The sequence below is a fragment of the Amphiprion ocellaris genome, chromosome 12 (genome assembly GCF_022539595.1).
Source record: "Amphiprion ocellaris isolate individual 3 ecotype Okinawa chromosome 12, ASM2253959v1, whole genome shotgun sequence".
In the NCBI taxonomy this organism is placed as follows: Eukaryota; Metazoa; Chordata; class Actinopteri; family Pomacentridae; genus Amphiprion; species Amphiprion ocellaris.
Genome location: NC_072777.1, coordinates 11,576,358 through 11,592,935, shown reverse-complemented (window position 1 = coordinate 11,592,935; position 16,578 = coordinate 11,576,358). Strand labels below are relative to the sequence as shown.

The 16,578-nt window shown below is 37.6% G+C and overlaps 1 protein-coding gene across 2 annotated transcripts in view; it reads right to left on the bottom strand.

The window, feature by feature from the left end:
* cnksr3 (cnksr family member 3) overlaps nt 1–16,578 on the bottom strand; it is a 46,356-nt gene that overhangs the window by 12,988 nt on the left and 16,790 nt on the right. For both annotated transcript variants that reach the window (XM_055016064.1, XM_055016065.1), the window contains exons 2-6: nt 15,841–16,004; nt 9,190–9,392; nt 5,607–5,694; nt 3,160–3,201; nt 187–306 (exon numbers count right to left, since the gene is read on the bottom strand). In XM_055016064.1, coding sequence (XP_054872039.1) covers nt 187–306; nt 3,160–3,201; nt 5,607–5,694; nt 9,190–9,392; nt 15,841–16,004 — 617 coding nt within the window. The remainder of the gene's footprint in view (nt 1–186; nt 307–3,159; nt 3,202–5,606; nt 5,695–9,189; nt 9,393–15,840; nt 16,005–16,578) is intronic.

Sequence of the window (16,578 nt, the reverse complement as noted above, 5' to 3'; positions counted from 1 at the left end):
CTAAAATACCTGTTAGTGTTATTCAGGGGACGTCGGGTTAAATTGTGGGTTTTCTTTTTGCAGCACTTGATACTTATCTGACAGTGGTGTCCTGCTGATATGGTCTAACATGTAAACATTGATGTCTGTCATGTACTTGTATTTTGTCTTTTATTCTGTGCTGTTTCATCTTGTTTCGGAGCTCACCAGTCCCTCTCCAGGCTTGATGTTGGTGATGTGAACCTCCTCCAGACAAGCCATCTCGCTTTTGGAGGGGTCAGATGTCGCCTGGACTGTCTTCTCGCAAATGGCATTCAGAGCTTGTGACTGAAACACATTGCAAGAAAAAATAAAAATTAACTTATTAACTAACAGCTGTTTCAATAAGACAGCCTTTTTATTACCAAAATATAAGGATAGGATTTGCAATGGTTAGTTAATGAAATACCAAATATTTGATCATTCCAGCTTCTTAAATATGAGGTTTTGCTATTGTTTTTTACCTTATTTTACAGTAAATTTGGCATCAAAATACTGTCAAAATAATCCACACATTAATTATAAATAGAATCATGCTTTAGTTGTAGCCATATGTGGCAAACAACTATGACATAACTTGAGTAAAACTCATCAAACACGTTCAACTGCTGTCACATGAAGCGGTGTTATCAATAATGTTACATAATGTTATAATTGTACACTGAGAAAGTTTCACAGCCTCAGGGAGCCTTTCCAAAAGTCAGAGTTGGATTTCAAACTGAAAACTTCTGTAGGAATGATATACTTAAGAGAGCAAGTCACTGGCAGTATGGTGGTCTTGTGGCAGTTTATTTCTCCCATGGGGACTCTAAAATGCTCTAAAATGACATTGCTGCCTGCTGTGGCAGAACTAAAGCCGTCTGACCCCGACCTCTGACCTGTCAGTGGAAAAGGAAAAGAAAACAATAGAACTACTGCAAGATAGGAACGCATCACATAGAAGGTCTAAATATGGGGGTGAAGGTGTTGGTTTTGTTGTACGACAGACGATAGTCCTGCAGGAGCCTGAGGTCTCCACAAAGTCAACACAGGCTCATATTATCATTACACTGACTAGACATCCAGCCCTGAAGCGCAGCACTGGCTCTGAAATCATGGGAAGCAGGGACATGATCAGGAAAACACAAACCAGCAGGAAATTACAAGTAAAGCAGAAAAACATGCTCCTGTGGAGAGATAATTGGTCCAGTTCCTCCCATTTTGTTTTGCCTTGCTTTTGGATTGCTTTGTAAATGTTGGTGAGTTATATTGCTTGACAGTAGTTTATAAACTAAATTCTGATCTCTGGGGTGGAGAGCAATCAGAACCCTAAAGTTTTTTTTTAATGATTATGTGAAATGGAAGAACTATTACAGAGTTACTAGTCAGCACAGCCACTGAAATAAATCTGTGTTCCTCCTGATTCCTGATCTGAAACAGATTGTTGGAATATTTATTAATATATAGATGTTGTTTTTGTGTTTTCTGTATAAAAATGTTACACAGTGCATATTCAGGTTACACTAAACCAAGGTTGTGGAGAGAAGTGTCTGACTAGATATGACGGAATACGATCTTTTGGGAAGCATTTTAGCATCATTTTTCAAACAAGAGCAGTTGATACTAAACCCTTAACGTGAAGCTACAGTAAGCTGAGGATACCATAAAAAACTGGAAAAAAAAGGAGGAATCAGCCTAACTCCATCTAAATCCAATTTGTTTAATTTGTAAAACTAACAATTTCAATTTGTAGGCTCACATATTGGATTATATTTTGGCTAGTGAATTCCTGGAGTCTTGCCATCTGTTTGAGGTTGTCAGGTTATTGGAGTGATATCAGTTTTCTAATGTAATTCTCAGGAAGAAAGAAAATGTTGTTTTGGCTTCGATGAAAGAAGATTTTGTCAGATACAAAAGTATTTGTTAGCTTAGATTAACCTGTAAGAGTTTCTAAAGGCTTTTGTAACCCAACATCCCAACATCTTTACTGCAGAAATATGAAAGATGGGAAAGAAGTACAGTTGTCATAAATGAACAGCATAAAAAAGATTTTTGAGAAAATTACTCAAACATGCCACTTTTTGCACATCTATCTATCTATCTATCTATCTATCTATCTATCTATCTAGCTATCTATCTATCTATCTATCTATCTATCTATCTATCTATCTATCTATCTATCTATCTATCTATCTATCTATCTATCTATCTATCTATCTATCTATCCATCCATCCATCCATCCATCCATCCATCCATCCATCCATCCATCCATCCATCCATCTATCTATCTATCTATCTATCTATCTATCTATCTATCTTTAAAAGAAAAGGCTTTAGTGATGGGGAGTCTCTTCTTCTTAAAGAAACTTTCCCAAGAGGACAAGTTAAAAGTTTTTCTTCTCCTCCAAAGGTCATACTGCAGTTGGACAGATTTTCCAACATGTTGAACTACTCCATTGAACCTGTTTCTTAAAAGGAACAAAATGCAGAGTGATGAGCATGAGAGGTATTTCTTGTCTCATAGGCCATCCATCGAAGAATGCTGAGATGTTTGTGCAAATAAATAAAAATGCAAATAGTAAAACTGTGTTAATGTACTAATACACTTACTTAAAGTTGTGTTAGTCGCACAGATGAGTTAACATGAATTGTTTTTAAATCTTTCATTTCAAAAGCAGAAATTGCTGCTTCATAAGGCTATTTAACTCCATTCTGAGGCATCCATTTTGGGTCCATTTTCTATGTGACTTATCAGCATTGCTACCACATAAAAAGTCACAATCATTGCCTTTTAAGTAGTTTAGTATGCTTTTTAACTTTTTGTGATGATTTATGCCACTAAACTAGAAACTTAATTATTATTATTACAGAAGAACTAGAGGTCAGGAGGTCACATCTGAAGCTGGTGGTGAGAAAAGAAAATGACTGAACTTCATCCACTTCTGTTCTCTGGGAACAAGACGGTAACAGTCAGGAAGTGTTATCTAAGAGAGGAACTGGATGCTACTGAGCTGAATAAACAAACCTGCTGCTTCACAACGCGCACGCACGCACGACATTCAGCGAAAAGGAAATGTGCGTTTCAGTGCCTGTGAACACGTGCTTTTGATTAACTTCTCTCTGCATCCCAACCAGAGGAAAAAGAGACAATCAGTACTCACCACTTCCAGAATCTTCTCCTCCATCTCATAAACAGTACAGTCCTGCAATTAAAGAGACACACAGAATTGGAGACGTCACACAAGTTCCCTTCTGCATATTTAGCAAAAGGCGACAAAATGAGGTGGCAACTTCTACCTCCTGCATTTTGCTTTTAAAACATGTATTTTGTGCTTTGTTTTTAATAGAGATAAGATAAAAACGGAAACAACTGATAACACTTGCAGTGCTGCAAATTATCTGTGGAAATTTGAAAAATACAGTCACATGGTTAAACTCTTTGACCCCAGAGACAATTTCATGTTGTTGACTATGCAAGCAAACACTGTTCAAACATAGCATCAGGATAAAGGAAATGTGCATAAATACTGATCTCTAGTTACCCCCAGGTATCCTCCATAATATTTCTGAAATAAATAAATGAATAGCATATTACATTTTCTTTTTTTTTTTTTGGTAATTACTCAGAAAACTATAAAGAGCTTGGTTAGAGATTGGCCAAAGATTTGTCCTATGTCTGGCTACATTTGTTTGAATTAGGAAGAATAATCTTTATTTAGCATGAAGAAGACACATTTTTTGGTCTAAACAGTTAGAATAGTGTCTGAGTATCTTCAGAAATTGTAGGTTTTTTTAAGCTCTTCAGTGATAATTCTTCCATATAACAGATGCTTCCCAAGTGATTTATTTGTTTGTAGGGGAAGCAGAACTCAGAGGCTCTCATATCAAATGTGGCAACTTTCCTGTTCAGAAGTCAGAACTGTGCGTGTGGTTAACACAGATGGGATGAGTAAGGAAAAAGGAGAGAAAGGAATCAGCGGGAAAACAAATATTTGAGAAATGACAGCCTGCATGTGAGTGAAACCAGAGGGAGGGACCGCGAACGCCTTCCAGAGACACTGAGAGGAATACTCCTGTGGTCGGAGAAATAACAGCTCCCTGTAAACGGGCTGACAGGATGATTGGCTGACAGTGTAGCCGAGTGCCGCCTCAGAAAACTCTGCAGGCACATGCAGTGAAGCGACACTCTGCAAGAAATATCTGCGTGCACAGTCACAGCTTTACCTTTACTTTTTCTTACAAGTGAATACAAATTTAACTTTTTCTCTGAAATGTTGTGCATTTTAGAGTCTGTCACAGTCAAATTATAAAAGATTAGAAACAAAATTCAGCCATTTTTAAAAGTTATATGTACTTTAGTCGAATTTGAATTGGGGATAATTCAACAAAATCTATAACTTTTTAACTCCTCATGAAGTTGCTTAAATGTACAGACTCAGGTGCACTATACACAGAGAACTGCGCAATAATAACGCAATCCACTGCATCATAAAATGTATAGCTACTGGTAATTTCACAACACACACACACTGATAAAGACATAGCACGTGTTTACTGACCAAGATAAACTAGACAGTCCATTTTGTTGACCTTATACAAACAGCAGTATTGCTTCCCTAATTTTTTTGTGTGATTGCCTGAGTGAATACTCTACGATGGCCCATGCAATTATCACCATTTGCACAGTCTCTCCTCAAAAAAAGTGCTTATTTTAAGCACCAATTTTTTCCCTGATGCATGTGCACATGACACGCCTGCAGTGAGGAAAGCCTGCGTGGTCATAAATTTTAGGTCGGCACACGTGGAAGGCATGAATTGGCCTTTATCCACAAAGCTACTGAGGCGCCCCACCACACTGATTTTACATGAGAGGATGAGTTTACCTGTCAGGCAAAGTACTCTGGGATAATATTCTACGTAAAGCCTTTTCTAGTGCACACGTGTCTAACCACAGTGAACAAATGCGCCTTCATAGGTGGTAAACAGCTTCTTCTCTGTGATATTTCTTTCCACAGTAGCATCAGTGATTGTGTTTGCGTGTACAAATGAGCTGAAAGTAAGAGGGTGATGGGATGTGAGTGGGCATTAATGTCTGCACAAGACTGATTCAGGCAAATGAGTTAAATTATATTAAGACATTAAACTGTAAGATGCAAAAACATAAAGAACCTACAACAACAATGATGACCTGAACATTATTTGACTTTTCCTATTGTCTTTGAACTGCTTCTGTCCCTGTTGTGCATCTTGTGCTTTCACTAAATTCCTACTAGAAATCTCAAAGCTTTCAAAGTACAAAGTTTCCAAACTCTCTTGTTCTTGCTTGTCAGATATTTAGAAGAGATTCTTCAGCAAAATGACTGTGTAGATGTAAACATAAGTTATCTGGTGCATCTTCATAATCATCATCATCAATAGCAGAAAATAAACAGTCCCAGATACTTCAGTTCATGACCTCCCTCTCTTTCTGCGTTATTTTAATAGAAGCAGCTTCACGTGGAAAACTTCTTAGATTTGCTTTCCCTGTCAGAAACTCATACAGAAATCACGTTTGCAGCAGTTGAGCTGGCAGTTTCAAAGGAAAGCCCAGTAACAGAGTGTCACTGACCTTCTGCACGGTGGAGGTGAGCTCCAGACACAGTTGGATGATTCTGCTTTTGGTAGAGGTGAAGTCGTTGGCAGTCGTCAGAGGAGTCCTGAAAAAAGAAAGTAAAATTATTCTTAATGTTACAGTGGAATGATCTGTAGTAAACCCGTGAATCTTGTCAATGCTGTCTGAGTTTGTAGGGTGTGGTCATGGGAGCCGGATTCACAACGCTCCAAGGCTAACAAATACCATTTTGAATAATAAAACTCAGTTTCAAGAGCACACTGCACCCTGCCATTCATTTAACCTCAATACACGTGTTACACATTCATATTTGGTAAACTTCTCATGATGCTCACAGTGTATTAAAGCTACACTGGGTTAGTTTCCTGCTTGTTGAACAGTTTTTACATTTAAAAAAAATTCAGGTACCACAAAATCTCACTGGTTTATCCTTATTCTGGTTAACAGCATCAAAGAAATAGATGAATACATCTGACACTACCAAAACACAAGAAGCACACGTTTTTCTCTCCAGTGGAATCAAAAATATAGACAGGTGTCTTATTTTAACCACGCTTTAACCACCATTGCTTTCATCTGTTGCAGTGACAAATCTAATCAACAGCTTAAATTACATTAATGCATTTGTGGAACCTTTCTAAGGTTAAAGGATGTTATATAAGGTCAGGCCATAACATCATTGCAGCAAATAAAAACATCACAAAAACCCAAGATGAAACTTGTTGGTTGATGTGCGAAGGTGACTGTACTGTGTGACTGATGGGACTTTCCCGGTGAAATAACCAGCCAGTCGTGTCAGTTGTGTTGTCTGGTTGTTGTGTTTAAACTTTCATTCAAATCAAAAACTAAAGTTCATGAAGTGAATATTGTCATTCAGGAACTTTGTGTGTGGTAAAAAGATAAGCAGGCTCGCCTGTTATTCTTCTAAGGTTTCTGATTATCCACATGCCGCATCACCTGCAGCTCATCACATTTTCAGGTTGAACAGTTATGCAACAAAACTGAATTAATGAGTTCTTTACTCATTGTCAAATTTGAGATGATAACACATGTTAAAAAAGCTAAATATAATGAGATTTAAAATTATTTGGCTGTGGTAAATGGTTTCAGCACTGCCTGTATATTCAAAAAAATGTCCCTGAACCCCGACCCCAGGTGTTTCTGGGTCTGACACTCATCAGGTGTGTTATGGGTGTCAGTGTAGCAACTTGTCAGTGTTAATGTGTAACAGCTGCAATGAAGCTGGAATGTTCTTCAAGCTGATACAAGCTGAAAAAAGCTAAAGGAGTTGAACAGCAAAGAGAGAAGAAGAGTGACACTGACAGCTGAAAGATGCCACACGTCAACGATAAATAGTACTAATACCTCTCTCCCACCCAATGCTCACTCTCTTGTTTGTGTCTTACACCAGAATTACCAACCAGGCAAAGTGGGAAACTACCAGAGGTTTACTATATTTTTATATTGTATAGTTTGGATCTACATATTCTGAGTACACACATGCAAATTTAACGGAAATGTGCATCACTGAAGTACAATATTGTGACACCCTCCATCATGTGGTCAGAAACTGCCAAAGTCTATTTTTAAGAACTTTATTATACTTTATATTTGTTGCAAAGTTAGTTTTATCAAGTCACTTCAATCCTTCACGTGTTTCAAATAATTAACACAAATAAAAACATTAGTCACAGCTGAATTCTTTTGTCATTGGAGAACTGTAAGTGTGTAAACCATAGTTGTTTTAATTATTTGTAACAATTTTCTTGAATAAAATGTTAATATTAACCTATCAAATGTCAGTACATATGAAGCAGTTAGTAATTTCTAGCACAGAAAGCCAGGTAACTAGCACGTATTCACATCTGACTAATTGTTATCAAAGAGTTAACATTTTTCCTTGAAAATGATTGGAAAAATCAATCAAATGTCCCAACTGTTGCAAAATGACTAATAGTGGACTGGAGTACCCAACCAATCAATTTATCATTTTAGCTTAACTGGCTGTTTTCTGGGTGACTGAGGAAATTGACATGTTTTTACGTGTGGCCTCTGAGGAGGTTAATTCGGCCATTGCTCTTACATACCAAGTGAACCATAAAACCCTCTCAGACAGCCATTCAAATCACACAAGTCTTGTACTCTACAGAATGTGACCTTGTAAAGTGTCAAATAACAATAACCATCCAAAGCCCCTAATTTTACTGAGTGCACACTGTCAGGTTTCAGTAAAAAAATGCACCTGCTGGGCCTCTAAAACAGACTCAAACATAACAACGCAATACCTTTTCTAGGATCCCTTCAGTTTGTCATGAATGTAGAATGTAAAATCATTGCTCAGATTCAAGAAGGCACAAGAACACGTTCTCTCATAGCTTAATCACAAGGATGACTGAACACTTCTTGTTAATAATGTCACTTTAACTGTAAACCCTTTTGTTTAGTAAACACTATTAAGCCAACAGGCATTTATTGTATTTAATATATCAGCCAGCCTGGTGACAACACATTGGAGGCAATAAAAGAACAGTTTGACATTTTTGAAAATACACTTTTTTGCTTTCTTCTCAAGAATTAGGTGATGAAGTCTATGTGACTTTCAAGTGAAGACAATAAATAAAACAACAGACAGGACATAATTACTTCACAAATGATCTCCAAAGGTGTTGGAAGGCAGATTATGCTAGCTTTATTCTCTTTCCAGTCTTTGTATGAAACTGAAGTATGATAAACTATAAGTACTAAAAAATATTCAACGACATGGTGAACTATACGTTTAATAATCTTTCAATCTAAGTCATCTACTTAGGCAACATTAAATTTAATCAAAATAAGGGATTAGTGGGAGTTGAATGGCAGCCTAGAAACAAATACAAGGGGTCATGTACTAGCCTGCATCATATTTGTTATTGAGTGACACATTTAATAAAAGGGAAATTACGTCTTCACCTTGAAGATTGCAAATAGCTAAAAGATTATTTAGAGTATGGTGTGTGAATCTGTATGCTTATTCAGTTGTGATTTAATGATTTAACCCCATCAACCTGCAAGAAATTCTGAGATGTGACTGAAACTGAATAAAAACATGTCAAAATGCACTAAAGTAAAAAAAGAGCATGAGCTGAAAATATCAAACCCTAAAGTCAATTTTTAATAATAATAAACAGTATTTTTTTTTAAACAACTGCCTAATGGTGTAATAAAATATTTTCTTCTATTAGCTTTTCAGACTTGAAAAGCTACTCAGCTTGGACACCTGCACAGGTAAGATGTATCTATACTTGTATCATAGATGAAGCCAATTCAGTGTTGTTATAGGATAGTATCTCAGCCCTGCATACTAGTAAGTGAATTGAAGAAAGAAATAGTCGATTAGCGTTGAGTCATTCTGACGTGACTACATTACAAAAGAACCCTGCAATTTAGAAAGACTACATTACACATATTTGTGTCACTCAGCTCATAGAAATATAATATTCATAATCAGTACTCATTTACTCAGCACCATTGATTAATTTTGCATCTGTATTATACACAGTATGTACTGTAGGCCTATATATTTAATAAATTTATGATCTACCTGTCCAGCCAGGCCAGCAGACTTTTGGCCGCTCCGATCAGCTCGACGACGGCGGTCAGGAATTCGTTGGTGGGCTGGTGGGAGTTTTTGCTATGGTAGGCTGGGTTTTTCCTGCGCTGTGACACGGCGCTGCTCAGGTGGTGGTGCGCCACTCTCATCTTCCCCACCAGAGTCTTCAGGTTGTCCGACTCCACACCATAGTTCTGGTTAAAGGTCACATATTTAAGACTTGATCACAATACAGTTCCTTCTCAATTCAGTGGTTAACTGTTTCTGCCCAGTAATTTACCTGATGAGAATGATCATCATTCTCATCAATTTCATTCATTCAACTTAAAAACCACAATAAACTCTTAAATTGGCACAACAGCAATTTATTATGGCACAAAGCTGCAGGTTAGGCTCCAAAAATGCTACATACCTCATTTCATATAATGCAACTCAAACTTTATTTCCTCAGACTTTCACTGCCTGATAAATGCCAGAGATTTTATGATTCTCCAATTAACTTTAAATTACTTGTCAAAATTGTGTTGTGAAAGGAATTAGGCATGATGGGAGAGAATTTACAGATTCCCATGACCCCTGAGAACACACACACCCTGTGCCCCTGATGAAAACACAAAAAAACCCACGCACATTCCTACAAACCAGTCACCATAGCGATGATCTGACTAAAAGAATATTCCACAACATGTCAGCTTCACTCAAACTACACACAAACCAGAAGTTAGTGGGTGAGTTCACAGTTAACAGGAATGACGATTAGCTGCATTATCAATATACATGAACGAAAGTTGATAGTGACTCTTACTATGGCTACCATGGGGACAAATAAACAAAAAATAAAGTCATGTGTAAGACAGAAGCTGCTGTATTACAACATCTGGTGTTTTATTTAAGATCTGCTCATCATAGTTCACCTATCAGTTAAGAAATCAACCATTTAAAATATTTCTATATAAAATTTCCAAACTTAATGGTAAAATTCATATTTTATCATGCCTCGACAGATCTGAACAGGATCTGTAATTTATTGTCTGTCAGCTGACAGTGTGAACACGCTGGTTTGCCGAAGGCAGCTCAGATGTTCGAGGCGTCATGACGCTCAGAGCCACCTACATGGACATTTCACCTACCGTCGGACTGAACAATAAAAACATATATATCCACCTTATCAAATCCAGGACACCTGATCTAACGTTTCATGAAAAACTTTCAAATCATGGTAAAAAGGAACATGATCTCACCCTGCAAGCAGAAGATATGTCAATCAGCAGAGCGCTCAAGATAAAGGTTGGCCTTTGCCTGAGTAAAACTGGCAGCGTGCAATACTTTGATCCATCAAAGATGCAAATAAGCACTAAAACAGTAAAACCTTCTGTACCGTGAAATTGGGAAAATACTGTAATTAATAGAAACAATTTTTTTAATGTGTACTCTTTAGTGATCACAAAGAGAGTCTAAAACAATCCTCATCATTGATCTGATTATCTATTTATGTAAATGTTGAAATGAAAACAAGAAATTTGGCATCATTCTCTGTAGGGCTGCAGTTACTAAAAGTTCTCGATGTCAGAAATTTTTGAAAAGTGCTGTTAAAATTTCACAGATTTCAAAGTGCCTTTTTTTGCGTGTTCGGACTGCAAGAACAAAACCTATAGAACCTCATTCAGTGCTGATTTTAGAATTTTAGAAGAGTAATATGTAGGTACCTCTGGTATCCAGAGACACTGCCGTGTTTGTCTTGGTGCTGATTGGTTAAAGCTGAAGAACACAACAAGTACCATTTTTCCGCCCTCTCAATACTGACTAAAAATCTTCTCCTCTACAAGGTAAAAGTCACCATGTAGGCTGACATAGCAAATCCAGCACTGTTTTGTTCCATACAAGCTCACAGAACTGGACTTAGATCACGTAACTAATACTTGTTTTTTTTTCATGCAGTCACAGTTAACATCATGGTTGAACCAGTCAGATCCTGCACCACAATGGAAACAAAAAGGCTAAAAGAGTTGATTATGGGGCTCTTCCTGTAAGCATTTGTGCTCACAGTTCTGGCAGTGGAAAGCCACCTATTATCATGCTTTTGCAAAGCACTGGCAAAGAGACAACATTGTGTATTTATTTCACCTCTGTGGCAGTAAAAAAAAAAACACCAAGACTCTCAGAAACTGTGTATTCAGAGGTTTACCAAATATTTACAGAATGCGGTTGTGGCTACTTAATGTTCTCAAACTGTAAGTGTACTAATAATAAACTTGTGGAGTGTTTGGAAAGTTGAAGTGAGAACAGAAAAAGTGTCTCTTGTTCTGCTGAATAAGCCTCTAATGGAAAATTCATCATCTGACAGTGCAACAGTAACTGCTGGAACAAAGCTGCAGTGGCTCTTCCTCCACAGGCTTTACAGTGTGTGAATGTGTGTTGGTGTCTGGGGAAGGGTGGGGGGTCTTTCTGACAGGTGGGAGGGGTCACATCTGTTTCCTGCTCCACACCAGAGACCAGTAAGCTGTGCCTCATGCTGCAAAAAATATCCACAACACATCACTTGACCTTCAATTCAGTGTTACAGGAAATCGCTCTCTAAAATGCTCGAGCCACTGTTGATGTGCGCTCAGATCACAACTCTGCTTGGTTTGTTTCAGGGAAGGGAAGGACACAGGTGGGACGCTGTTCTACTATTTAATAATATAACCAAGGTTTAAATCTGAAGAGACAAAAAAAGAGAGAGCATCATATGAGCAGAAAGTGAGATGAAAACAAAAACTTTCTCTCAATGAATTTTATAAATATTCACAACTAATTATCAAAGATGAATCATATTGGATTTTTGATATATATGCCAATATTTTACATCTCATTTTGGCCAACTGCTGATACTGATAGATGCAGATATTTTTTCCACCTTACTGCAGAGAACATCAGGTCTCTCCTGTGGTGAAATAACATACTATGACATATTATTATTGTCTATTCTTATTTATTGTGATGGCCCGCTACCAGGTGCTGCCATAAAATACAATGTGCACATTTGCTGAACAAACCTACTCAACTTACATGTAAAAATGCACCATTTTTTCCCCATTTTAAAGAAAAAACTGTAAACTTGAAGCCTGACATACATCATCTGCCTTTCAATGTTCATTTTGGGCCAATATTTAATTTCAAAGTTTGTAATTGCTGACTTTGATGAGGTTGTTGATATTTTTTGGTGTCCTTACAAAATATGAAACAAAAAAGTTGTGTTTGTTTGTCAGACAATCACATTTAGACAGCACAGGCAGAGGTTCAAATGCAGAAATGATGTCTCTGATGCATTAAAGTGATCTTTCACCTACTGAAGTCTTTGAAGGAAGCACTACAATCTATCATTGATGCTCTAAACTCAAATCAATAATCGACAGACAATGTGGTCAATCATATGTACAACAGGCTCTTTCTCTCTCCACCTGCACATCCACTAAGAGTACAGTTGGTTGAAGCTGATCTGCATTACTTCAAGATAATGTCCCTATATCATTCCCAACAAGCTGGACCATATAGAGACAAACTTATCTTATACCACTAGCACATGTTTTACTTAATGATTAATGGTTTGACAGTTTTTGGCAAACCTCACAGTGCAGAAAAAAAATCCACTGCATGGACTTAAATAAATATTTGTAATTAAAAATGCTGGCCACTAATTACATGTTTCCAAAGCAATTTTTCCTGATGTCTGAAGTCTACAATTCTCTAAGCATTTAAAAAATATCTTAAAAGATAGGTTAAACATCCTGCAATAATTGTCATTATGTTATCAGATGATTTGACTTTAACTATCCGAAAGTAAAGATGATCCAGTCGATATCAGAATAAATAATTCACCAGGCTTCAATACCATGACTGTAAACAGTAGTAGTATAGCGGTAGCTTTTATAGCTTTTGTTTTCACTGTTTGTCAGCCGGGACAGCAGAGTGTCAGTCTCTATTTAAAAAGGCTGCTGGATCCCATTCAGTTCAGTCACACCATTAAACCTCAGCATGAACTGTAAATCCTCCTTTTCTCTGTGACACAGACAGTTGGGGCTCATAAACAGCTGACTGAGGGGCTCTGTCTGGGCTTCAAAACTTTAACTGGTCCAAACAAGAACTTTCTTGGTTGAAAGAAACATTTTGTTAATGTCACAGTAGGCTGGTTTCAGCAGTGGAACTGCTAATCTTTAAAACCATATTTTACTCGGTGCCAGGGTAAGGTGACGATGGCTGTTCAGGTTTTTAATAATGAAAAACTAAACAGAGGAGACAGGTTGAGAAAGACTAATTTAAGTCTTTTGTTGCTTGAATTTAGTGTCATCAGGGGTTCAAGACACCGAATTAAAATAAACTGTGACTCAGCTTTGAGAAAAATGCCAAGTGATTTTCAGGATGATTTCATTTCAATTTGATGAATGACAAAAGTAAGTACAAGAACAAATAACTTCTACTAAACAGTAAGTCTATTTTCTCCAATAAACCTTTGCAACATTTTTTGCAGTACACTGTAAAGTATTAAATGTAGCTCCACAGGCATTTTGCCAGATCTGATAAAGATTTAAGAGAGTGCATTTTATTTACACCAGCACATTCTCTGGCATCAGTCAGGCCCAGTATAAACCCCTGCTATCAGAGCACATGACAGGAATTGAACAACTTCATCGGCCAGAAACACAAATTCAACAAATTAGCCCATTTGGAAAACATGCAGGAGCGCTACTACAAATGAACACAAAAGGTGATTCGTGTTTTAAGAAAAATACAGATGCTCTTTGATATTTTATGTATCAGGTAATAATGAGCAGCCTCTAATGAACAATCCTTCCATTTAAATTCTGGTATTTCCCTGAAGATCAATGTGATGCTCAGCAACATCTCAAACTGTTTCTTTGCACACAGAAAAGAAGAATCTCCCTTTACGTTCTTTAAATGGTTCCTTTAACTCGCTGCAACTGTGTCAGTGTGTGAAGATGCTTGATGCAGCGGAATTTGTAACAGAATGCAGATGTGTGTTTTGAACAGGACTTAGAATAACTTCTGTCTACATCTCAGCACGTGGAGAGCAGACCAGACTCCCACCCTGAAAGCTTTGGCAGTTTGCCAGATCTTGACTCGTGCATCATCAGCACAGTAAACGCCAGCAAAGGAGCAGTAAATTATGAATGAGAATGAAGTAGTGGACTGGAAAAAACTGTGGGTCAACACTGTTCAAAACAAGTCATCTAAGGTTAATTATCTGTAAACTGTTTCATCAAGCATGATGATTCATTAGTGATGGGATCATCGGAGTGTCTGCTAGCACAGAGGGTCAAACACAGCATTAAAAGTCTGTGACTGGAGATTCAAACTAAGACAAAACAACTACAACAATCACTGCAGTGTTTATCATTGTGGAGCTGTGACCACTGTTGCAAAAAACACATGACTTAACCATGAAATGCTTAACCCTTCATGGAGATTGTTGCAGTTTGCGTCAGAGATGGCAATCTGTCACATCAGAGTTGCAAGTGCGTCAAATTTAAATTCACAATTGTTGGGTTCAGCACAACTTATCAGGGATATCTTAATCTACACTTGTCCATCCATCTGGGATCAATGCCCTTAAATTAATTTATAAATTACAGAAACAAGACTCTTGCATCATCAGACAGTGTTTTCCAAATCAAATTCAAGTCTTGAGGCCTTTTGAATACCATGCAAGACAAAATTTAATTAATTTTTCATAGTCATACCTGTCAAAGAAAGACAGAGCAGCAATAATGAGAACTAGATCAATATCACCTTTTCATCAGTACTTCCCAACTGCATACAACCATAACTGCTTTTACTAGAATTAATCAATTGACATGAATTGGACAGAGATAAGCAGCAGGAAATGGATAACCACCTAAAAACAAGCAGTGATACAGAACACAATGAATTGCCTCCTGAATTCCCATTTCAAAGTGTTTGATAATGTCAACCGACAGGCCCAACAACACACAAAAGTAAATAGAGGAATAACTGGTGTATATTATTAAAGTCTATTGCAAACAGGGAAACTATTCAAGTCCTTTTGAAAGGAACTGAATTAAATGCATTTAAAGACTTTTTAACAGCTGCAGACACCAAGCTCACAACCCTCATTTGGAAGCTTTCCCTCTCAGGTGATCCGGTGATAGTTGACCATTTCCATGGTTACACTACAAACAGGAACTTCTGACAGTCAATTAATCACACTACAGAAGTTGCAAATCTACCAAAATGTTTACAAATATAGCCTAAAAATGTGTACATGAAAGTACTGAAGTATGGCAAGATTATACTTTCTCCTTGCTTTCCCTAAAACTTTATGACAACTGTGAGAAGAAAAGGTAGAACAAAATTATCCTGAACAGCAGAGAAGAGCAGTAAGAGGACAGACAAAATCAGCTGTTTATTTTTTACACTAACACACATTATGATACTCCTATGACTTTAAGTGTCCAATCACGAGTAAAATGCTATACTTGCCTAACAAGCTAATAACTTGTCAATAACAGTGGTGCAAACCCAGCAGTAAGATTCAAAAGATGAAAGTGCTTGACCCACATTATAATGCTGCCTCACATGTCCAAAGCTATGTAGGTTATAAGTTGAAGTCATATAATTACTGACCAAGGCGCAGAGCAAATCGACGGCTTCCAGCACCAGCTCCTGGTGTCCGACCCGTGCCACACCCAGAGAGAGCAGCTCCTGGTGGGACATCCTGAGCAGCTTCTCTCCGTCCACCTGCTGCCGCTGGAAGGACGGGATGTACTGATGCAGGCTCTCATCCAGACCTGATGGACAGACAAGGAGGCAAGATACAGAGACAGTGAAGCAAATCTGTGCTTACTTGTAGCTGTTTTTTTTTGTGTGTGCATAGAATATATGCATGAATAGGCAATAAAAATTATTTTTACAGAATACATTTCCTTGATTGAATGGACCATTTTGCGTCAGTTACTGAGAATACTTTCACCGGTTTTCTCGTGGAGGAAGAGGATGACACGTAGCACACATATGCGAGAGTAAATAATACTAAGACAGAGTTTCCTTTCAGCAGCTGAGTTTCAGTGAAAGTCATCTATGTTATGATCCATTCAAGTTTGACAGCAAACACAACTGCTGAGTCAACATCAACTTATTGACTCTTCCTACTGATGCATCACTGGACGGCCAGCAGCTCACACCGGGCTGCCACCTCACCACAGCTCACCTTTGGGTTCAACAGACAGACAATCCTACTGTCCTACACACAGTAGGGCCCAGATTTGACCCCTATACACTTGCATTCATCAACATCAACTGTTCAGTTTTTGAAAAAAGTTCAGTTTCTGCCCAATATTAAAGTGAAATTTCAACTTTGAACAT